This window comes from Sesamum indicum, linkage group LG13 (assembly GCF_026168435.1).
Source record: "Sesamum indicum cultivar Baizhima isolate 11 linkage group LG13, ASM2616843v1, whole genome shotgun sequence".
NCBI lineage: Eukaryota > Viridiplantae > Streptophyta > Magnoliopsida > Lamiales > Pedaliaceae > Sesamum > Sesamum indicum.
This window is the reverse complement of record NC_142669.1, coordinates 18,288,579-18,313,937: the sequence shown is the minus strand read 5'-3', so window position 1 is coordinate 18,313,937 and position 25,359 is coordinate 18,288,579. Positions and strand designations below refer to the sequence as shown.

At 32.0% G+C, this 25,359-nt stretch overlaps 3 protein-coding genes and 1 non-coding gene across 10 annotated transcripts; all 4 read right to left on the bottom strand.

The window, feature by feature from the left end:
• Positions 1-6,312: 6,312 nt before the first annotated feature.
• LOC105176452 (4-hydroxyphenylacetaldehyde oxime monooxygenase) lies at positions 6,313-7,991 on the bottom strand. 3 transcript variants are annotated; one of them, XM_020698622.2, is made up of 3 exons: positions 7,762-7,991; positions 7,085-7,691; positions 6,313-7,013 (listed from the first exon to the last, which is right to left on the bottom strand). In XM_020698622.2, exons 1-3 carry the CDS (start codon positions 7,887-7,889, stop codon positions 6,381-6,383), a joined length of 1,368 nt encoding a protein of 455 aa, XP_020554281.1. In that variant the 5' UTR covers positions 7,890-7,991; the 3' UTR covers positions 6,313-6,380. The 3 variants fall into 3 exon arrangements, with proteins under 3 accessions (XP_020554281.1, XP_011097562.1, XP_011097561.1); XM_011099260.3 differs by having other exon boundaries at positions 7,085-7,682; XM_011099259.3 differs by having other exon boundaries at positions 7,085-7,991.
• On the bottom strand, positions 7,352-17,051 carry LOC105176451 (putative LRR receptor-like serine/threonine-protein kinase At5g10290). 5 transcript variants are annotated; one of them, XM_020698620.2, is made up of 14 exons: positions 16,801-17,050; positions 16,562-16,706; positions 15,767-15,948; positions 15,235-15,367; positions 14,985-15,056; positions 13,995-14,138; positions 13,839-13,910; positions 13,663-13,728; positions 13,437-13,501; positions 13,075-13,221; positions 12,528-12,869; positions 11,752-12,146; positions 10,880-11,195; positions 7,352-7,491 (listed from the first exon to the last, which is right to left on the bottom strand). In XM_020698620.2, the coding sequence occupies exons 3-13, from the start codon at positions 15,831-15,833 to the stop codon at positions 10,881-10,883; spliced, it is 1,818 nt and encodes a 605-aa protein (XP_020554279.1). In that variant the 5' UTR covers positions 15,834-15,948; positions 16,562-16,706; positions 16,801-17,050; the 3' UTR covers positions 7,352-7,491; position 10,880. The 5 variants fall into 5 exon arrangements, with proteins under 5 accessions (XP_020554279.1, XP_020554280.1, XP_011097557.1 ...); XM_020698621.2 differs by lacking the exon at positions 7,352-7,491 and adding an exon at positions 8,118-8,256 and having other exon boundaries at positions 16,801-17,051; XM_011099255.3 differs by lacking the exon at positions 7,352-7,491 and having other exon boundaries at positions 10,781-11,195.
• Positions 17,052-20,913: 3,862 nt separating this feature from the next.
• Positions 20,914-20,986, bottom strand: TRNAE-CUC (transfer RNA glutamic acid (anticodon CUC)). The gene has a single exon. It is a non-coding gene; the product is annotated as a tRNA-Glu (tRNA).
• A 2,762-nt stretch (positions 20,987-23,748) lies between these two features.
• LOC105155215 (wall-associated receptor kinase-like 20) lies at positions 23,749-24,823 on the bottom strand. Its single transcript, XM_011071086.3, has 2 exons — positions 23,940-24,823; positions 23,749-23,854 (listed from the first exon to the last, which is right to left on the bottom strand). Exons 1-2 carry the CDS (start codon positions 24,778-24,780, stop codon positions 23,802-23,804), a joined length of 894 nt encoding a protein of 297 aa, XP_011069388.2. The 5' UTR covers positions 24,781-24,823; the 3' UTR covers positions 23,749-23,801.
• Between the last annotated feature and the right edge of the window lie 536 nt (positions 24,824-25,359).

The following is a 25,359-nucleotide window of genomic DNA, read 5'->3' as shown; positions in this document are numbered from 1 at the left end:
ATTTTTGGCAAGAATTTGGAGCTGCTTGGACTACCTTTTGATGAATGAAGAGTTTAACTAGGATTATAATTTTATTTCATAAGTCTTTTAGTTCAATTAGGAATCTATTTTTAATCCTAGTAGAATTAGGTATCTAGCTATTATAAATAGGTGATGTAATTCACTTTAAGATACGACTTTTGAACTCTTCTATTTCTCTACGTTTTTATAATATTTTCTTATTTTGCTTTTCATGCATCCTTCCATTAGCATGTCTAGCTAGTTCTCTTATTCCGATTGAAGACTTGGTGAATACTTAAATCCAACGAATTGTGAGATCTAATTTATGATTTCTACTTTTATTCATATTAGTATTTGTGTTGTTCTCTATGCTTTTATTACAAATAATCTGATTTATTGTCAAGAATATTTACCTAGCCAATTGAACTTGCAAATTTGTAATTGTTTGTTTAGTTCAATAACTAGTGGTAACATATCATAATTGATTATGTAGAAGTTTTCGATTATGTTGTGGGGAAAGCACAATCTAACTTAATAAATCCTCGTAGGAATTTATTAGTTAGAATTGGGTCTTTCTAGTTCTTAATGTTGTCGATAAATTAAATCTTGAGAACGTTCCCAAGATTGTTTACTGATTAGGGATTTAGTCAACGGACGTTCCTTGACTATCCACAAGGTAAAGAAATGTGAGGTCGTTAGGTTGTACCAATGGTCATAACCAATTTATCTATCATGAATAATTGTTATCTTTGCATCTATGATCAACCGTGGAATTAAGCATGATCATGTCTTTAACTGGAATACTCTTCTCTTATATTTATCTCTTTTAATTTTATTAGTTTTTTAGTTTAGTTTTTATTTTTATTCTTTTTCACAATCATAAGCCCCCCCCCCCATTATTTTTATTTGAAGGAATTAATTTAAAATCAATCCCTGTAGATTCGACCCTACTCACACTTCTACAAAAGTGTTCGTAAGAATTATTTTTGATAGATTCGATGCCCATCAACTTAATAAATATATCATGCATATTGTGTGATTGATTTTCGATCAGACTCGATTTGAATAAGAATTTTCATATAAGTATGCCAATAGAAAGCAAATATGGTTTCAAGGGTGTTTAAGTGAGTTTATAAGCTATTTAAAATATTTATAAAGTGTCTTTATTATGAAAGTATTTAAGATGCTATAAATTTTTTCTATAAATTGTTTAGAAAAAGAATTGATAAATTTAAAAGTTGGGTATAATTACATCTACATCTCTTAACCTATGGTATATTTACACAAATCATTTCTATTTTTAGTGCATAAACTTATTAGAAACGTCATTATCATTACAAAAAACCATCCCTATTTTTTTAAAAATTACACATATACTCTCTCAAAAATGTCAACAACTTTAAACAAACTACCCTGTTTTTTTTACTGTCATAAATAGTTTCTGTAAGTAAACTATAGATTATGGGATGTAAAATGCAGAATTGTACTTTTCCTCAAAAAAATTTTAAAGTTACACTTACTCCCCCATCGGAAATTCTCTGTTTACACCTACCCTCTTCCGTTAGGGTTTGAACGAAAATTATTGATGTAAGCAAAAGAAATTTTATAAATTTTTTATTTTGCCCTTTATTTAACATTTTCATGCATATTTTTGTATTTATAAAGAGATAAATATAATATCTATATAAGGAATGATGTTAACGTCATTACATTTTCTCTTTATAAGTACAAAATAACATCTTTTTTTGAAAGAAAATGTAATTTCACATTTTCAATTAGGGTCTAAATGTAATTAATACTCTTATATAAATAATTATATATATATATATATATATATATTGTACTAAAATGTTCTTCCTTTGACTACTCTAAAATATCAAAGAATAAAGGAAATTTGAACGTTGAATTCCTCAAAAACTAAAAGTCCATGCATGTTTAACTTATGTAATGTATGAGATCATTATCTTTAACAAACTTGTCACAAGAATGTTTTGCCAAAACTTCAACTTGTAACATGATATATAGTTGAAGTTACTCTGAATTTTCCGTACACGATCAAGTATATATATACGGACCATTGCTGCAACTTCTGTAAAACAAGTTCCATTCTATTACCACATTAATTTTCCTCTTTCCTGAGTTACGTTTTCCGCGAATATTTAGGTATGCAAATGTCACTAGAAGCCCTAGCCATGTCCGGAGCCAACTTTCTAGAAGTTGGCTTTGATATGGACGAGTGGGAGCAGATGGAATCGGAGATACCGCCTCATTTACTAGCTGATGATGAAGAAGAAGATGATGAGAAAAAAGTAGAACAAAAGAATGCAGATTACGAATTTCCCATTCCGTTCTTATTATATGATCAACGTGGAGATGATGACGAGAGTATTGATGGAGGCCCATGGATAGGCGAAAATTCGTGGAATTTTATGAATAAGAAGAATGTGTTCCTCTACGTGATGATTACTTTTTGGATATTTATGAATAAAGAAAAATGTAGGAAAATTGCGACTGCATTTATATCCATTGCTTGCAATTTTTTGTAGAGATTTATCGTTGTTGAAACGAGACATTATTGTACTATGATCAGATAAAAGTAGCCATATTATCTTTGTTCCCATGTCTTGGAATTGTTTATTTATTCATTTATTTAAGAATAATTGAGATGTTTTGTAGAAATTATTTACAGTTCATATAGAAAACGTCAAGTTGTGACGAAATTCATATTTACTTTTCAATTTTTAGTGCTAATTACTAATTTCGTTCTTGGCTATTTCAGTTTGATATTCGACGAATCGCATTATTGAAAGTTTAAAGAAAGTAAAATATTAAATATTAAAATAATAATTATATTTATTCTTTAAACAATTAAAATGTATAAATATTTATATAGAATTAGTATAAAAATACATAAAAATATTAGTATGATTTCTTAAATGGACACTAAAATCGAACTAAATTGGAAAATACCAACTTTTTTTTCTTATTTCAGTTTAATTCAATTGATTTATCCAACTGTAAATACCTTTTAACCAAAAGCATAACTTCATTTATCTTCTCCATCTTAAATTCTTTGAAAATCACTTTCTTCTTTTTCTTTTTCCCCTCAGATTGTTGTGTTTAAAACTTTCATCCCAACATATTAGATAGGCAACACATATACGTACGCATTTGATTTGATAAGATTATACTAAAAATTATATTTTTATGCACCAAATTAAGAGATAAATGAAGCATACATGTAACAACGTGTTTGGTTATGTGATGTAAAATAAAAGGTGGATGCGATTTTTGAACGTTTGGATAGGCGTAAAGTCAAAAATTTAGTACTGTGATTACATGATTTGATGGTGGAACTTCAAACAATCATAATTTTTTATTTGATTAAAGTTACGTGACGATCTACCCACCGTTTCAATCGTCTTCGAGAGAAGAATCCAACTATAACTGTGTGGAGTTGTCATTCTCGTGAAATTCTATCGTTTCAACCACTGTTCGGGCGATTCTTTATATTTTTTTATTTTCCAATCTTAACTACTTTTCTTATTCTCAAAAAATTATTGCTAGCATTATAAGGTACTTTTGGGTCGAGTTTTGTGGGCTTTTAAATAAAAATTAATACAAAAACTTAACTTATTCGATATGAAAACTATTTATAGTCATGACAAAAATAAAAGTAGTGACAAAATATTAGTCACACTAGCAAAAAAACCATCTGATACAGTATCAGGTACATCTTAAATATATATCGAACACAATATCTATGAATATAAAAATATAAAATTAAAAACAAAAAATAGACGTGATGTCTAACACGATAAGGACACATTGAGATTTTTTTTTTAATAATTTTAAAAAAAAATTTGGCTAAGATTGAATTATATATATATATATATATATATTCGCTTTTTTCTCATTCTCTCTCTTTCTCCAGATCTTTTGGGAACTTGAAATTCTTTGGGAACTTGGAATTCTTTGGCAGAATATAGTCCAATTATTTGGACATCAAAGAAAGCAATTTTTGGATTCACAAGGATATACTCAAAATAACTTGTATGAATGTTGATTTTTAATGTATGAATGCCTCTTGTCCCATGATAATTTGTTTACACTAAAATTTTGGAATAAATTATTAATTAAATGTCCAAAATAAAATAATTAATAATTAAGTTTCAATCTAAAGTTCATAATAAATTTGAATTTTCTACGGCTTCAAGATGACAAATTCGCATAAATTTGGATCTTATTTATTTTGGTGAATTGACTAAGTTGGGCCAAAAATACATATTCAAATACAATCCATTAAGACATTAACACATGTCAAAGTTCATAATGTACAAGCCCAACAGACGTGAGCCCAAGATACTGTAACCTTACTCATTCCTATAAATAAAGGCCTCCACCACTCAAGTCAAGAGAAGATACACATACAACATATCCGGAAGACATACACACAAGTCACAACAAATTCATTAGGGATTCAAGTCACAACAAATTCAAAGGGACTCAAGTCCAAAAGCTCTCTGCCGCAACGAAGCACTGCAACCGCGAAGGTTCTACGTCTTCCTTAGCATCAAATCATCAAACCCTAATATCATATTTCAAAGTGACGCGTAGTTTGCTCCACAAATCAAGAAGAGATTATGTATCTACATTCAAGAACAAGCTTCAAGCCCTTGGATCCATATTCTGAGCGAAGAATCAAGGGCTTATTTTCAAATCAGAGATTGTATCCACTTTTTCTTTGAATTAATAAAATCCATTTGTCTATATTTTTCTTGTCTCGTAATTAATTTTGCAAATACAAAATTTTGTGTCAACAATCTCATCATCAAATTTTAATTTTTCATACTAGTTGCGTATTTTTCTTGCTTAAAGATTCGAGAGATAGTTATAATATTATTTAACTAATTTATATTAATAGAAAATTTTCCTTCTGTACTTTAATTGAAGATTGATAATTTTGATAGTTATTTTGCTTTTTAAATAAATTGATTATATAAATTTTTTAAGTTACGTATTTTGCTTAAAAACTTACATATATAAAAAGATGCTTATTTATGTTTTAACTTGATACTTTTTATATTGCATGTTTTAATTTATGATGGATTGAGAATATATATCATAAAAAATATATTATATATAACCACACTAGAAGAAATTTAATATTTAATCATGATTAATTATTATGATTAAAAATAAATAGTCATAGTAAATAATTATTAACATCGATCACGCAATGGATGTTAGCAGTGTTCTATAACAATTGTCATAGCAAAAATATTTATTATTGCTTATAGTCATGGCAAAAATAGTTTTCATGGTGAATAATGTACATTTTGCATCGATGTTTATTTAACCATGATTAATAATAATTATTTACCAATATTCATTCAATAGTAATTTTTTGTTCTAATAATATTAGTGCCGTATTGTGTTCTAAATTAAAAAATTTCCATGTCTGTGTTGTATCATTTTCATATCGCCATGTCCGTATCCATATTCATACATCAAATAAGTTTAATATTAATAAATTAATTGAATTAATATATTACTCACTTTATTAAAATATTAATACAATCATGTAATTACATTCATGAAAACAAAATTATGATGGAGTACTAATTTATCTGCACATTTGAACTCCACAGACCATAAGTAATAATAAGCACCCTCTGTATGTTCAATGTCTCCGGAAAACAAGTATCATATATATAGAGAGAGATAGATAATTACAATTACACCCTCTAACATATAATCTGTTAGCATAAATTATCCTTATTTTTTAAATAATAACACATACACGCACCTACTAAAAACATCAACATCATGTTCACAATTATTCCTACTTTTTGGATAATTGCACATACACTCTAAAAAATATCAACATTATTGTACAAACTACCCCTATTTTTTTTACTGTAAAAAGTGATTCCGTAATTATACAAAAAATATACATGATTTGTATAAACAAATCATAAATCAGAAATATAAATGCAAATATCCCTATATATATATTAGAGGGGGAAAAGATTGTTACTTGAGAATTAAATAACTTAATTTACATCATTATTGTGATGTACAAAGTAGTGAATACTTGCACAGAACCCTGCTTCTTACTTTGTCTAAAATATTAGTATTTAGAAATATTAAATTTCTATTAAGACAATATGTTTACAGTTATAAATTATTTTTAATTAAAACTAAGATATTTCAATGTGAACCTACTTTATCATTTTTATTAAAAAATAAAATCATTTTTTTCCCTTTTTGCAAATAAAAAATTATTTCAAACTAAATTCAAATTTCAGATGAAAATAATAAATCCACACCAGAAATTTATTACAAAAATGCAACAGTCCAAGCCCATAAAAGACATTTCACGGCCAAGCATAGTTGATAGGCACAAGAGTGAGTTTTGTTCTTTTATGCGTAGTGACTCCTCCCTCTTCTTCCAAGCTACCAATCTCCTCCACTTTCATACCCTCTGCCACTTCCCAATCAAACCAGTACAAAAGGTTGGCCAATGTTAACTCAATTGTTGCAATGGAGTTGCTTATGCCAGGGCATATTCTCCTCCCTCCTCCAAACGGCACAAACTCGAAATGTTGCCCCCGAAAATCAACCTCGTTCCCCTTGAACCGTTCGGGCGAAAACTCACTAGGGTTATTCCATTTGTTGGGGTCTCTCCCTATTGCCCAAGCATTGACCAAAACCCTCGTCCGAGGGGAAATATTGTAAATGTTGTTGTTTTCAGCACGTATCTGACACGTACGCCGGGTTTCACGGGGGAGTAAGAGGGGTACCGGCGGGTGCAGCCGTAGGGTTTCTTTAACTATCATTTTCAAGAATGTGAGCTTACCAAGATCATCAGGCTCAAGTGTTGGCTTTGCTCCGAGTTTTGTTCTGATTTCTGCTTGAGCTTTTTGCATTGTTTGAGGGTTCCTAATGAGCTCAGACATTGCCCAGATTATGACTATTGCACTTGTGTCAACTCCACCTAGAAATGCGTTCTGAAAAGAAGACAACATTAGCCCCTCAGAAAAAAGACATCATAAGAAAGGATTTTATCGAACACTTTTACCATGAAAATAGCCTTGATGTGCTCCTTGCTTAGGGGAAGGCCAGTTTCTTCATTTGACAAACCAAGCAAGACATCAACTAGGTCGTCATCATCATCACCTTTACGTGTATTTTCTCGATCGAGATGCTCATTGAGCACCATTTCTAAGTAGCCATCAAGTTTGTGAAAGCACTTATCCAGCCTTGCTTTGTGCCCAGTTAAAAGGTCTATTGTCCAACCGAAGAAATTTGGAAAGAAGTCCTCTGCTGAGAAGCTGTCTATCATATGCATAGCTTCGACTATAACTTCTCTCAGCACTTGTCCCTCGAATTGTTTCCCTCTATAGCTCTTACCAAATGCAACAGCACCAAGAACTCCATCAGCCAAATCAAAAATCTTGTCATCAAGATTCACTGGATTCGGTGAGGCTGCAGAAAGATAATTGATTAAGTGACGGATTTCTACTGCCCTCGCACTCGAGAAGGACTCAGCCCTCCTCGGACCCAAAAGATGGTGAACGAATATTTTGCGCGTTTTGCGCCAGTGGTCGCCGTATGGAGTGAAAGCCACATCCAAGAAACCATAGAAAATCCGTTTTGGCCCGGGTGATCTTGGTCGGCTGCAGAAGCTAATGTCATGATCTTTCAGGACTTGTTTTGCAAAATCAGCAGATGAGACGACCAAGGCGGGGACACTACCTAGCTGTAGCAGCATAGCAGGGCCATATTCTTGGGAGAGTTCCCAGAGGTTTTGGTGAGGCAACTTCCCTAGTTGGTGCAGATTGCCGATTATAGGAAGCTTTGGAGGACTTGGTGGGAGTTCGCATCTAACGATTGATTTCTTCTTCCTCCTCAGAAGGGCGAGAAGAAAGAGGATGAAAAGAAGAAGCAGTAACAGGAAAAGAAAATGCATAATTGCAGAAGACATTTTCTTAGGACTACGCAAAAACAATGACCCTTTCTTATTTAGTACTTGGACAGGGACCCAAAGATCTCAATGGGAGATCAGCTTTATGGCTTAACTACGACCGAATGGATGATTCTCTACGTCATGAATCAGCTATACATTCTCAGATATGCTTGATATCAAGCTGTCTGAGGAGTTAGTCAGCAAACTCAAACATTTGGAGACAGAAACAGAGCAGGCAACCTGGCTTCCCCAAGGCATAAGTGACAAAAGTATTGGTTAATCTCCTGACATAGCAGCGCTGCCTCTGTCAGTTTCATCTAGACTAAGTTTGCTATATATCCTTGTGACTATGCGAGGTATAGAGACATATACAGATGCAAAGGTCCCATATAAATGTGTAAGCATAAGTGCACACGGTGCCGGGTTGGACAATTTAAGTATTAATTCTTCGGTCCAACACATTATTTGCGGTTTTCAAAAATCTTAGTTCAAACCCAATCCGACAACTATCAAACCTGCACTTTGAGGTCTGATTGGGTTGGAACAGTTTTTGTCATCCTTAAAAAATTGATATTCTTATAACTTGCAGAGTCATCTCATCTATAAAATTAAGTAAATTTTAGACTTCAACTATTCCAAATACATGAGACATGTAGTGCCAAAAAGTACTGTAAGATCACAAGTAAAAATTTACATAACAAACAAATCACCAACATTTAAGATAAGTGGTTTGATTCTTTGATAGAGAAAAAATGTGTTTTTACTTTTCTAATATATATGAAATCTACTCTTATGTGTAAGGTGCTAAATAGTTATCTATTTATTTAATAACATTTAATATGATGTTGGTTATTATTATAAAGAGTAAATTACAACGATCTCCCTTAAGGTTTGGCATAATTAGGAATACCAACTCGTTATTTGAAAAATTACCAATTACTCCAGTCCGTTATTCTCCGTTAAGTTTCCATCCATTTTTTCTGGTGAACTAACCAAAATGCCCTTGTGGACTAAGTGGATAATTTTATAATTTTTCTAATTTTTTTACGGACTAAGTGGATAATTTTATAATTTTTCAAATTTTTCCATCTAACCAGTCCAATTATTTTACAAATTTTTATTTTTTTAAAAAAAGAGAAAAAATATAGTAAGAGCAAAGTTAACAATTTCATACCTCCATCCAACGATAACATAATTTCTTCTAACTTTTAGGTGGGTATTTGTAATTTTTCAAAAACGAGGGAATATTTGTAAATATGACAGACTCACGATAGGTCATTTTAATTTACCCTATTATAAAAAATATTTTCATAAATAAAAAAGCTCGCAAACTAATCTTAAATTAATGTAGAAAAATTGAACTTGCCAAAACTAAAGAAAATCTTATTTTAAATTTAATAATGAAATAAGATTCTCATTTTTTTATTGGAATCAAAAGATAATTTAACAAGTTAGACTAGCAATTAAAATGAATTAAATACATAATCATAATACTAATAAATTAAGTATTTCCATAAATTGATTATTTATAAAATTTAGGGATAATTACATTTACACCCCTCACTTATTGTCTTTTTACACAAACCACCCCTGCCTTTTAAAAAACTAGAGAAACCACCCCTGGCAGCTTTTAAAACCAGCAAAAGCCCCTGTTGATTAGGTCAACATTTAAAATATTTTTTTAAGGACAGAAATGCCCTTAGGGTGTTTCTGTAATTATCAAAAGGTACAAGGGGTGTCAAAGTAATATTTATGAAGATTAGTAATATGACCCCATATATTTTTTTAATAATTATTACCAATTTTTATTTTAAATTTTAATTATTTTATTAACTTTTTTATGACATCTCTATATAAAATTATATATTTTAATAATTAAAATATTAAATTATTCAATATATAAATAAAATTAACTAATAGATTATAAGTTTAAATTAAAAATTTACCACACTTGTAGATATTATTTGAAATTATTAAAATTAAAAGATTAGTTATCCTCTATTTTTATTATAACTAAGTTTTACTAAAATGAAAATTAAAAATAATTTATGCATTTTATATAAATCTAATTAGGATTAATAAAATAAATTTATTTATTTATTAAAAAGATATTTTAATAAAACGGTGGTTAGGGTGAGCATGGCGGGGTAGCTAGGGAAGAAGGGATAATTTTTTTAAAATAAATAATTTAATAATTTAAAATATCTATTTAATAAATGAATTATTTATTAACTAAAATTAGACAAATGGTGATTTTAGCATTTTAAAAACATCTTTTTTTTTTTTTTTAACAAAACAATTTTGTAAAGGTAAAATAGACCAAACTTAAAAAGCAAAGGTCAAGGATTTTTTTTCAAAGTTTTAATACTTTAGGGTGGTAATTGATGTGGAGTAGATAATTTAGGTATGGTAACTATATTTAACCCTATAATACAAATAAAAGTTATTAATGAGTATCATAATTGTTTATTATTGTCTTTAATATTAATTTGTCTATTATCATTTTTATACAAATTTGTAAAACATTGTAACATATATTTTTATTGTTGTTGTTGTTGTTAATAATAATAATAATAAGGTCGAACGCGGTCTATACAGTCTACTAATATAAAACCAATTCCGACTGCCAAAATGCAGTCTTTGAAAATAGCCTAAAACCAACCCAACCCACTGTTAACCCGCTAGCTGTAATGCGGTTTGAATTGGGGCAGTCCAACGGTTTTGAATCATTAGAACCATGTGTGAAGCAGAAATCAGAAAGGGATCTTTGGGAGGCATTAAAATGACTAGATAAAACAAGAAGAAAAGGAACCAGCAGAACACAAGTACAGGAACATATTGCAGAATTATGGTTCATTAATCAGACCAGTATTAGGAGAAGTTTGCACAATGGTTTGTATCAGTTACCTTATCGCCCGCCGGACAACTCAATAGCAGCCTGGTTGTGAATTGAATCTTCTCCCCAGTCAAATCTTCTTTGTAACCTCTCATGTTCGAGCCTCCTTGTGATTTCAAGGTGCTGCCACAACTCCCACCTTTCGGCAAGCCCTTCTCCTTCCAGCATGCGGACGACTTCTGACATTGCTGGACGGTCATCTGGTGAAGACTGAGTACAAAGTAGTGCAACCTGAATTATCATCTCCACATCATGGATGTCGTAGTTTCTACATAGGTTTTGGTCCACAATGGCATCCAATCTTTTCTCTCGCTGCAATTTCTTGACCTTCAAAGTGAATCACACGAAATACAGGCTTTTATAGCATCATATGTCATTATGATATTAGTATTAGTATGTATGGCACACTTAAATGCATGCGCATAGAAATTAATATATTAGTTGTTTATTTCTTAATATAAATTTATTTTATATTTCTACTTATTTATTTTTTAGTTAATATAGAAAAGTATTTCTAAAACTCATATTAAAGTTGGAAGGATTAAAAAAAATATTGGAGGGGAAAAGAGAGATCAGCGAGCAAAAGCAAAAGATAAATAAAATGTTGGAAAAAGAAATGAAGAGAAACTTTAAGTTTGATAGATAAAGAGAGAAAATAGGGATAAGAAAAACTACCTACAGACCCAAAGACACCACAGATTTGACCCTCTTTTTTGTTATATAAGACAATAGATAGATAACGATAAATACATAATTTCATACTAAGACAATAATAGGAAGATGTAAATGTATATAAATTTCATCAAAATTATTCGAAAATGCATAAAAAATTATATAAAATACATAATATTTGAAATATAATTATATGTGATTGGTAGCTTACGTGGTCAAGAAGCAAAACATCGTCCTCATCTTCCAAGCGCGAGAAGTCTATAGCTCGCTTGCCAGTCACGAGCTCTAAAAGCATGATCCCGTAGCCAAAAACATCCGTCTTTTCTGATGATTTTCCTGTGGACAAGTATTCAGGAGCTATGTGGCCCATCGTTCCTCTTACCTGAGTTGTTACATTTGTTTTTCTCACATCAACCAACTTTGCCAAGCCAAAATCGCCAACAACAGCCTCAAAATCTTCGTCCAGCAAGACATTTGCAGCTTTAACGTCCCGGTGAATGATTTTAGGATTACAGTGTTCATGCAGGTACTCTAATCCACGTGCAGTGCCGAGTGCCACCCGCTTTCGTGTAGGCCAATCCAAAACAAGGTCCCCCGGTTTAAGCTCTGCTTAGATATCCAATAAATTAAAAAAATGAATATAATTTGATTTCTCTACTTAAACAAAGAATTGCAGAGTCATATTGTTGAATCTACAAACTAATCTCGAGTCTCGACCAATATGTAAACTTGGCGCAAGTTACTCTTACGAACAGAAGTTTGATTGCCTCATTTGACATATTGACACTGTATTTACTTCTCTTTTAGTCGAAAAGTAGAAAGCACCATAATCCTTCAGAGGCAGAAAAAGAGTAGTTTTAACTAGAAGAAAATTGGTCACATGAAGTAGGTTCCAGTAAAGAGTAAAATCAACCATGGAACAAAACGGGTTGATACCAAAGTGAAAAATATCATTTTAGTTGAGTATCAAAGCAAAAAATGGAATACCTCGGAGACGAGAGGCAACGCTCAAGTTTTGCATAAAAGGGTAAACCAAAAGGCGTTCAGATGGCGTGGTGCAAAAGCCAATCAGACGTAAAAGATTTCTGTGGACAGCCACGCTTATCATCTCAACTTCACGCCTGAAAGCTGCATCTCCCCCAGGACTCTCAAAATCAGTCAAACGTTTGACAGCAACCTTTGTGTTATCAGCAAGAACTCCCTTATAAACCTTCCCAAAGCCCCCTTGTCCAAGGACATTTTTTTCGCTGAAACTGTCTGTAGCAAGCTGCAATTCTCTCCAGGCAAATCTTTTCAGTTGACCAAATTCAATTCTCCGGTCAACTTCACCTGATCATACGCAACTTAAATCAAGAACTAAAGAGCAATGCTAACACAACTTTGACGTTCTGATTCGTACGTGAACAATACGGACGATGAAGATGACATCCCTCGACATGATGAAGAAAATAGTAAATTGCACATTGGAAACTAGTTAAGAACAAGAAAAGAAAATGTATCATAGCGCTTTTATCCAACTATAATCAGAACAAACCTTCAACATCAACAAAGACTTCGCGCCTGTAGCCTTTATGTCCACCCTTCCACAAAAGTAACAGGAGAAAACATCCAAGAAGTAGAATAATCAAGAGCGCAACAACAATTCCCACTATCATACCAGTCCGCGATTTTCTTGAACGACCTGCACAGTTGGCAACTAACAGCTAATTACACTCCACCTTATTATCTCTAACAATTGAATATTTTCGGGAGACAGAATGTAGTATTTCCCAGAGACTTCCAGTAGTCTTTGTTAAAGATTTTATCTATCATTTATCCAAGACAAAACACCATTTGCATCCAACAAGTACGAGTTAGACATGCAGTGCTGACTGATAGGGTAAATAATGCATCTACCTGCATTTCCAGACGCACAATGTGGGGAAAAATTGATGCCGCAATTCAACTGGTTCCCTGTAAAACTGAAAGAAGCAACTAAATTTCAATAGAAGAAACTGGTCTCATGCATATGCAACCATTCATACTTAAATATAAATTACATATGCGCTAACATGCGCATAAGCACGACCAAGGTCCCTAGTCCACGCATTACAAACACAAGAGAGTTGGAAGGGGTCCATACTTGTACTTGTAAACCCGAAATAACTGCTCAGGTATTTGTCCACTTAGACTATTTGAAGCAAGCTGGCTGCAAGAGATTTCATCAATGTTGAGTAAAGAGAAGTTGAATTAAGGTTGATATATACTTTACGATACAATGAGCGAAGCACATATTATTATGCGTTGTCTGTCACTTACAGGTCCGTCAAGTTTGAAAGACTTGAAAGTGATTCAGGAATTGATCCAGAGAGATTATTCTGACTCAAAATCCTGCTCAGTTGAACAAGTGCATCTCACTTTAACATGAATAAACCAAAAGGAGAAAAGCTTGTGAATGCCTTATTGCATGCTTACAGAAAAGTGAGCCTCTTCAGATTGCCTAGGGAAGATGGTATTTCTCCAATTAAATGGTTATTTTCTAGATCCAACATAGTCAGGCTTGTCAAATTTCCAAGCTCTTCAGGTATGTTACCAATTATGCCATTTCCTTGCAAATCACTGAATGAAAGTTATGAAGATCCACGTCAATTAGGCTGGAAAATAGGAGCTAAAGTGCAAAATGATATTAACAACTTAAAAGCTTCTCGTTGAACAACTAAAGACAAAATATTTCTTATGGAAATAACAATCGAAAAATTAGATGAACAATGTTCACATGGCCCACAGGTTAAATGCTATTTTGTTAGTGCACTCATATGCCATAATATAATACAAACAGAAGTACTTTGGAGTAAAGCACCCACCACATACCGACTAGAATATAAACAATTAATAACGGATTTCAGAATGGTGATTCACAGAAAACAAAGGAAGAGCTTCTAAATCATCACTCTCAAGAATCAGTAGATATATATGAACTCTTGAGAGTCAAAATTGCAAAAAATTCGGTCTTCAGCAGGCCAGTCATAACAAAAAAAAGCAAATAGATTGCAATAGGTTACATCTCGTCTCCTCTAATATTCCAACTGGCAAACTGATAGTAATTTTGCCATGTCTTCTCGTTAAGAAAATAGGCAGCTCAAAGTTATTCCTTCCAAAGAAAAGTTTCTGTTACTAATATTCATAAGCATTCCGACGACAAAGTTTAGTGCATCTGAAGCAATTTATCATTAATTCACATGGTCAGCTTCTAAACTAGATGGAAAAGGGGGCACACAATCACGAAAAGCCAAATTTTCATAATAAGGAGAAAAAATGGTATGTGACGAAACTCAATTAATATTCATATAAAGGATAAAACAGATAATAAATAGTTAAATAGATTTTCAGAACATGGAAATTGAGATAACCAAATTAAAATCAGCATAAGTCAAACCATTGTAAAACTGAAAGTTCGCAACGTACAGTGTGGTCAGCATCTTCAAGATCCCTATTCTTGGTGACAGGGTTCCAGAAAATCCCATATTAGGCAATATCCTGATAGTATGCAATCATCAGACATTATTTTATATATATGAAATTCACAAACAGATCTAAATTCAGATGTAATGCGGGAGAAAATCATTCAACACCTGGCAAGCAATCGCATTCACAGAAACAATATTGAAGTAGGCAGAAATTTGAGAGGGGAACTACATGATCTAAACTTTCTTACACTGATGTTACATGCTTCTCACCGTCGCACGCAATTTTGGACCAAGTGCAAGGATTAACATGATCTGGATTCCAATCTCTGAGCTGACTGCTTGAAGCATTAAGTGAAGTTTTAAAAGCATACAATGCATCTCCTGAAAAAGGCTCCATGAGTCAGTAAGTTCCTAAAATAATCGTAACATATATTGATGAACTCATCATACAGCAATAAGCTTGTCATGCTCATAAATATCCTGTGCAGAAACTTAGTAAACCATGTCAAACTCAAGAATAATTTGTCTAAGGTTTTGCATCAATTTGAAGAGTTAGTTCGGAATTTATATATTCGGGGAACAATTGGCAAAAGAAGCAAAGCCCATACTTGGATACGACAAAAACCAAAAGCTACATATGCCTAAATTTGTATGCATATGCCTACAAGCTAATGGGTTGTACTTGCTCCTAGGAGACAATAGAGATATTCTAGAAATTCACGAGATAACTGTTCATAAAACACTAGTGAGATGACTTAACAAATGACTTAGGAACAATACCTTGTGCATCAGGGGCCACGAAAGAAGATAAATATGCCAATGCTAAGACTCCAATGACCAGGTCCATCTTCAATAATAACAAATCAACTTATGCATAGCAACTTAGAACCCACTTCTGAGTTTTCCCTGAGGTAAAATGCATTGCAGACCTTATGTGCATGAGCAACCAGTGAGTGAGAAATCTGTAAAAAACATTCCACAAACTTAATTATGATAATTTCTCCCTGTCGAAACATTCACAGCAACGCCAACTGACAATGGCCTTAGCATAAAAATCATTTCCATTGCTACTGGAAAATTAATTTCTGACACAAATTATCTTTACCCAATCATTCATCTTTACAAAGTGCCAATTTAAGGGGAAAATACCAGATTCATCTAAATCATTTTACAAATGATGAACACTCGTCTTTCCAACATAAGATAAATTTCCGAACCCTCCAAGAATCCATTAAGTAGTTATCATAAGAAACAATTTCAAGGATTGCAGATAAAGTAAAAAGTTAGAAACGAGATTAACAAAGTATCACGCCACTTCAACAAATTATCCATTTAACAGATTTCAGTCAAAGTCATAAATCGCCGATTCAATTTCCAAATTGTTATCCCTGCACTTAATTAAATCCGAGAAAAAAACTCAACTTTAGGTTTATGTTACACTCAAGTAATGGCAAATATCTCCAAAATGAACTCTTTCTCACATAAAGCTCCAATCTTTACTACAAGCATTAAAGAACAAAATCAACACCAAATTCCCACCTAATAAAATTCAAGAACACAACACAAAACACCTACCTTCACTAAAACGACAGAAATCCCCTCGAGCACAGTTTCTATATGCATGCGTGAGCATTATGAGTGAAACTTTTCAAGAAAATACCAAAACACGAAGTGAGAAGAAGCACCAGAGCGAAGGATCAGAAAAGGGGCCAGCTATATTCTGCAGGAGAGGTGAAGCCAACAAGCGTTATGCACTTTGGCGCAAATCCAAAGCAAAAAGAAGAAAAAGAGAGATAAGCTTCTCAAAAAAAAACCTCTGTTTGCTAATGCCTTGCTGCGTGTAGTTTGGCTGCGTAGTGCGTGTAGTTTGTGACACAGCAAGCAATCTCTCTCTCTCTCTCTCTCTCTCTCTCTCTCTCTCTCTCTCTCTCTCTCTCTCTCTCTCTCTCTCGCAGAGAGAATGAAGAAATTGTTGGTGGAAGTGGGCCATGTTATTGGCAAGTTGGTGCCTATTTTCAGGAGCAAAACGCCTAAAAGCAACACGAAAGAAGGAAACGGAGACGAAAGACTCATTTTGCTGATTTTCCTTTTGCTCTTTTCCGTTTTACAATACAATGCGACCCAAAAAAATAAATATATAAATAGTTACATGTAAATCATCATTAATTTGAGGAGTTGTGTCTAGCACATCTATCATTTGCTTCCGTCTAGCAAATAATTTTTTTATTAATTAAATTCATTAAATTTATTGATATTAATTACAAAAAATAAATAAAATTTGAAATTTATTCTTAATTGACTTATTACAGGTCAAACAATTTTTTTCGACCTAAACTACCCTTATAATGGTGAAGATAAATTTCTTCACATGCATTAACACGTGAAAATGTATGAGGTAATTTGATCATAAAAAGATTTATTTAACCTGCTATAAGTCGGTAATAAGTCAATCAGGGATAAATATAGATTTTTTCTGACCTTTTAGTTAATATCAGCAAATTCGGTGAATTTTAATTAATGGAGAAATTTTATTTGTTAGATAGTAGTGAACTTCGAGGGTTTTAAATGTAATTTTTCAAGCCACGGATGCATATATAATTACACCAAATTTTAGGGGATGAGAATGTAATTATCTCAAAGAATATGTGTAACAACTTAATAATAATTTATTAATTATTAAAAATAAGTTGAAACATTTGTTTTAAACTTATCACTCGTGCTTTTCAACAATTTTAAATTAAAGGGATAATTACACTTTCGTCCCTTAAGGTTTGGTATAATTACACGTAGATTCTCTGTAATTTGGGGAATTACATTTAGCACTCCTCAGGTTTGCATCTGTCTAATAAATAAGTCCCTCCAATAGTCAAAATTTACTAAACTTACTTATATTATCAAAAAAAAAATTGAAAAAAAAAATTATATTTGCCCTTGGTTGACTTATTACTGATTTATTACAAATCAAATAAATCTTTTTATGATCAAATTACCCTCATACGTCTTCAAGTGTTAATGCATGCGAGGATGTATATCTTCACCATTATAAAAGTAGTTTAGTCAGAAAAAAAAAAAAATATTCAACCTGCTATAAGTGAGTAATAAGTCAATCAAAGGTAATATTGATTTTCATTCTGTTTTTTTGTTAATATCAGCAAATTCAGTTAATTTTGACTAATGGAGAGACTTATTTGTTAGACGAAAGCAAACTTTAGGGGTGCTAGATGTAATTTTTCAAACCACAGCGACTCTGCATGTAATTACGACAAACTTCGAGAAAAAAGAGTGTAATTATCTCTAAATTAAATTAATTCAAGCCAAAAAAAAAAGTTATAATCAATTTCCTATCAATTTTTACAACTTATTAGTTTGTTTCTATGTTTATTTTCAGTTTTTCAAACAGTAATTAAAGGTGAAATATATTAGTTTTTATGTATTATGATTAAAAATATATTGATTTAGCATCATAATTCAATATAAAATACAATATCAATAATTAATTCAAATATATTCTTATTTCACACAAAAATTATACAAAATTAAAATTTAAAAGTATTTATAATTTTTTAAATAATAAAAAATATTTTTAATTATACCAAACTTCAATAAAAATAACTATAATTTGCCCTATATTTAATGCACACAAGGGGGAATATTCTGTGTGCAGTAAATATAGACATTATTGAGTGGATTAAAGCCATCTGTCCATATTCATTTAATTTTCATTTGAAAATCTGGTAAATAAAAAACGAACAATCACCTTAGATTTTTACCCCCTTGTTTAATTAAATGAAAATAATAGATGAATAAATAAACGAGTCAATGTTCAATAAATCTTATATGTATTTAAATTTGGCATGAATTCATGTACATAAATTTTAAGATATTGTATTTGGAAACATAAATTTTGAAATTTAAAAACATATTATAACGACTTTTTACACGATTTTTTATATTAACAAATTGTAACGACTTTTTACACTAATCTTTGAACGGCCATTCGAAAATTGGATTTCCCGCCCCCAAAAAATTAGAATTTCAACCAAACCAATAAATTGTACCGATTTTTAGAACGACTTTATATAATGGTCGTTCCAATATTTCAATTTCCCTCCACACTTTGAGTAGGCACCAAAATAGATCTGCCAAATATTGTAAATTTGAAACTTTTTCGTAACATATTTTTTTTAATTTTTGGTCGTTCCCAATATTAATTTTTATATTTCTTTAAAAATCAATAAGTTATTCATAAAATATTATAAACTTAAGTATTTCAATAATTGGAACGGCTATTGAAACAGCTTGCAGACAATTCAATTGTACTTTATTTTGTAATGGCTTTATATTCAATTTTTGGAACGAATGCTCTTCTTTTTTTTTTTTTTTTTTCAGTGGCCATTACAAACACCAACATGGCCGTTCCAAAATCATAGTAAATTTGTAGTGGTAAAAAATTTATACCGGTATTTGTAACGGCCATGGCGAATTATATATTTGAAACTGCATTTGAAACAGATTTTGAAACGGCGAGCTTTCACGAAAAGAAAAGCCGTTCCAAATTCTTTTGACAAAAGTTGTGACATCAGTAATTGTTTTTCTTTTCAAAATTGCTACAAAAATTATTTCAAAAAAGCCGTTACAAATCCCGCATTCATGGGGGTAAATTACATTAAACCCATAAACAATTTGTTGTCATTATACAAGAAATGTGTAACTTTATATATAACTCTTATCCCTAATATTTATATAGTGACAAGGTATAAATTATTCACTTAATATATATTTCTAGTGAGTCGTGATAAGATATATAATTTCTAGTGACAACATATTTTATTTTAACCAAGTGATTCTTAGGGTAAATTACATTTTTGGTCCCATAAGTGGACTCGATTCCAATTTTAGTCCCATACTAAGGGCAATTCGCACATTTGGTCCCGTAAGTGGATTTTTTTTCCAATTTCAGTCCCGGTTGGGGATTTCCATTAAAACTTAACGGCAGCTGCTGAAATCCGTTAGGTGCTGTTAAATATGGAGGGAAAGCATGGAGAATTGGAGGAAAAATCAACAACTTGGTGGAAATTACACTATACCCTCTTCCTTCTATTTAAATCCCATTTCTTCATTTCTCTCTTGCATTTAGTAGAAAAAAATCTCACAAAATATGGCTGGTAATAGAGAAAATTTTTGTCATTGTGGAAGGCTTGTGATTTTGAAAACCTCATGGACCGACGACAACTCAGGTAGGAGGTTTTTTGGGTATACAAAAAAAAGAAGCGGATGTAGTTTTTTTCATTGGGAAGATCTGCCGATGTGTGCAAGGACAAAGGTTATCATACCCGGATTGCTTCGAAAACTGAATAGAATTGAGGACAAAATTGCACAGATACAACGAAGACAAACTGTTTTAGTTTATTTTTTGGTTGTATCTTGACTTATGGTGTTGTTTTAGAAGGAAGAGGGTATAGTGTAATTTCCACCAAGTTGTTGATTTTTTCTCCAATTCTCCATGCTTTCCCTCCAATTCTACATGCTTTCCCTTCATATTTAACAGCACCTAACGGATTTCAGCAGCTGCCGTTAAGTTTTAACGGAAATCCCCAATCGGGACTGAAATTGAAAAAAAAATCCACTTACGGGACCAAATGTGCGAATTGCCCTTAGTATGGGACTAAAATTGGAATCGAGTCCACTTATGGGACCAAAAATGTAATTTACCCTGATTCTTACATATATAATTTTATCTATGTCCAAAATTAGATAGAAATTGGAAATTTAAGGTCTACAAATCCGGAAAAAAATTGTACCAAGTATTAAAAATATATGAATTAATTCCCCTATGCATGGTAATTTACTCGTCATTAATGCCTTTGAGTTGCTGACAATATGACAAAGGAAATATGTATGAATAGCAGATAAATAAAAAGTCAAAATTCCGTTGCCGGGACTCGAACCCGGGTCTCTCGGGTGAGAGCCGAGTATCCTAACCATCTAGACTACAACGGATTATGGATATCAAATGCTGCTTAATTATTTATAAAGTTAGTTCTGTATTTCGTACGTGTAAAGGTAGCGGTTCCAAGCCCTGTCAAGCCATGTTGCTAATCGGGCTTGGCCCGAAATAAAGGGCTATTGGCCTATGATTAATAATCTTTTTTTCTTATGTGATCTTAGGCATGGATTGGTATTGACAGGATTTTGGGACGAAGGCTTTGACCCAATGCCTATTTTGATATATATATATATATATATATATTTTAAATTATAAGCCAATTATTTGACATATTACGAGAAATTGACGAGAAAGCCCAAGAAGGAATGGTGTTTCTTCATATATTTTATTCAAGTGGACAGATAAACAAACTTAAATATAAAAATTGATTGTGAAATATAAATGAAGGTTTTAACTTTAAATGAATGGATAAATTTGTTATTAAGAGACTACGAAACTTATATATGCATCTTGCTAAGATTTATTATGATGATATTTCGTCTCATAATATTGTTTTTTAAAAGACTAACTCAAAATATATATCTTCAAAATGAGGCGAAGTTTTGAGTTTTCAATTTGTCCTGATTTTTTCAAGTCTTCCTGTCAAGATTGTTGAGTGATTTTTTCATTCATGTGGCGTCTTATTGAACTGCCGTTGATATTATCTGTGGGCAACAATATCTATAGAAAGAACTTTTTCAGCAATGTACATTGCCAAAATCGAATTGTGAAATAATTAAGATATGTGATGAATGACTGAATAACTTGATAATTTGTTATATTGAGTGGGAGATATTTGTTGATATTAATGATGAAGTGTTTTGCAATATTTTCAAACTATGCAGACTCATAAATTTCACGCTGCCACTTGTTGTCGGAATAATAGTTATAAGAATTAATTATATTTATGTCATGATATGTATTTAACCTACAATAATAAATTATATTAATTTAAATTTTTTTGATCAATTTGTAATGATTATTAAATTTTGAGAGGGCTAAGCCAAAGTCCTTTTGGGACATGAGGTTTATAAAAAGAGCATCAACCCATTATTATTCTAAATTCATGTTATATCTAATATCATACAATAGTATAATATATTATTTTCTAATATACAGATAATGTGAATTTTATACGTATAATTAACGTTATAATATATATATAATCTGCAAATATGAACTATATATAAGATGAATTTACAATAAAAGATCTAATATATTAAATTAATCCCAATGTTAACATTTAATAAATGTAATGTTCTTTGCAATGTGTTCTCTCATACACTGATTGGTCGAACGGAAGCAATTGAAAATAAAGAATAATAAGAACACATATTCAATATTCTTGCAAATTGAAGATAAAATAATTTTACTATTGAATGAATCTCTTGACAGAGTTATTAGATATTTAAAAGAAAGAGTATTGATTCACGTTTAAGTAAAAGAAGCCTGAAACTGATTTGAAAACTTGGATAGGCTCAAAAGCTCATGAAACTCGGTACAAAAAAATCCTACCACATTCACAATAATTCAAAAAATATCAGGCTCAAAAGATAACCATAAAAATAGAAAAAAATATATAAAGTTGACTGAAAAATAAAATCAATTTAAAGAATCACCATAATATTGGTCGAAATGATAAAATTTCCGAACGAACTATGACCCCTCATGAGGGGTTGGATTCTACTTTGAAAACAATCAAAATTATAGGTAGATTGTCCTATATTACAGCCAGATAAAAAATTATAGTTATTTGAAATTCTAATACCGTCAAACCACGTGATCAAAGCGTTATACCGACTTACTCGCACATTCAAATATTTGTAAAATGTATCTGCCTCTTATTTTAAGACATAGTTGAATTTTTGAATAATGAAATAAATGAGTGAAATGATAGAACAAAACATCTATATTCTGATATTGCAAGAATCATATTCTGCTCTACTTTATTCCTCTTTGACATAATAATATTCTCACCTATTTCTTTTCCCATATCTTTCACCAAAAGCATCAAATCTTTGCAGAATTAAATATTGGATTTGAATCTACAAAAGCAAGAAAAAGGATGGCCAAACACAAAAGACACTCTTTGCCTTTTGGTCCCAATTTTATGTTCTCAATTTTTAAATTAATACTTCATTTTATATTTTATTAGAATAATTACACGTCATTGTCTTGAAGTTTGATATAATTACGTATATATATGATGTTTTTGTAATTCAAAAATTTATATCTAATACCTACGAGGTTTGCTTCCATTTAACAAATAAGTCCCTCCCTTAGTTAAAATTCACCGAATTTACTGATCTTAATAAAAGAATAGGATAAAAATTTCATATTTACTTCGAATTGACTTAGTATTGATTTATTGCATGTCAATAAATTATTTTATAATCAAATTACCTTTATACATCTTCACACATTAATGCACGTGAGGAGGTACATCTTCAACGTTAGTTTAGTCAGAAAAATTTATTTGACCTGCAATAAGTTAGTAATAAGTCAATTAGAGGTACATATCAAGTTCTATTCAACTTTTATTGTTAATATCAATAAATTCAGTGAATTTTGACTAACAAAAGGACTTATTAGTTATATAGAAGCAACCTCGCTATTAGATGTAATTTTTAAATCACAGGAGGTCTGCGTGTAAGTACACTAAACCTCAGGGGAGGGGAATGTAATTTTATCTATTTTATTTCATATATATATATATATATGTATAAGTTAATAAAACATGTGGATATATGTGTGAAGTGAAATATAAATAGAACACTTATAATTTTAAATAAATAGATAATTACTCGGAATGGTTAATTTCTCATTTAGTCAAATTACTATGAAGAAAACAAAAATTGCCAAAATTCCCAGCTGCAAATCTCCTGCAAATTAAACAAACAAATTAAAAAAATTAAAAAAATAATAATTTAATTTATTTTATATAATTCTAGATGATAATATCCTTACTGCTGTATTGCAAGCTCGAGCTCGTAGTAATAATCCAGCTGTAGCTGTAGCAATCTGTTGTCGTGTTGCCATTCGCGCACACGCAGACGAAATAATTACGTGGGGGGGAATACCCACAAACCCCTCCACTCATTTCACAAGCTCGGCAACTAGGGGCAATATTGTAACTATCCAGCCCTCCCAGCGTATACTTCAGGGCAACCCCATATAGCCACTGACCCGGATTCGTAGGCAAATCTCCAAGTGAAACGACCGAGGTATAACCTGCACACTTCAGCTCCCGGATATCCAGTTCGACATTCGAGTTGAGATTCGCGGGCGAGTACACACAACAACTATTCGTGGGTGGAAACAAGGGCAACCCGAGGGAGACCACGCCGGGGCAGGTGTAGATGGATGGGCAGAGATAGGCCGAAGACGGGTCGCAAATCGGGTTGCCCTTTATCGTGGAGGATGAACATGCTAAGAGGATGAAAGTTGACGACCCGAGCTGAAACGGGCCGGCCCAATCCAAACCAAATTTGGGCGGAGCGGGCTGCATGGACGTGCAGTTGGACATGCATGGTGGCGAGATGGTTAGGGTTGAGTCTGCGTAAGATATGGATGTTATTGGGTAGGAGCCGGTATGGGTCGTGAGTAGGAGTTGGGTGCCGTCGGGCGAGCAGGCGACGTAGGGGTGGAAACGGGGCGACCCGCATCCGGGTCCGGTGCCAAACGGGTACTTGACATCTAGTGTGCCGCAACGGGTCTTGCATGCGGGTTCTAGCGTTAAGGTCGGTTTGGTCATAGTGAGGATGAAGTGGAGATAGATAAACAAGATTACGGGAAGAAGAGAGTTCATTTTCTATCACTCTCACTAAGGGTTGGAAAAATTTATGACTATGGGTGTGAGTATTTGTTATGTTATATAAATGAAGTAACAATTATAAGAGCATCTATTAAGGAATTGGTGAAATGAAAATGGGGAATCTTAGGGTTCCTTCATGTGTGTTTGATTTCTTTAAAAGCATCTATTAAACAGTCACTTAATTTGCCTATTGCGTTGTTGAGAAAGAAAGATCGATTCTAAGGGTGTGATATTTTTAATTTTCTATTTTATAAAATTTTTAAAATAGTTTTAAAATTTTAAAAACTCTAATATATTTAGTCTCATATCTAAATTTATGTAGAAAATAGACGACAAGGACAAATACAATGTGCGTGTTTGTCAACTTGATTGTTCATACAACTGATAGACATGCACATTATATGTATACTTCATGTTCATTTTTTTTAATGAAAATTTGAGTTTTATGGGACTAAAAGCGATATTTGCCAAAGTTGTGGTACCAAAACAAATTCTACTCTTGTTTTATGGGACTGAAAAGGTATTTTGCCCCTATTCTATATATCCTATGTGACTAAAAATATAATTTCGCCA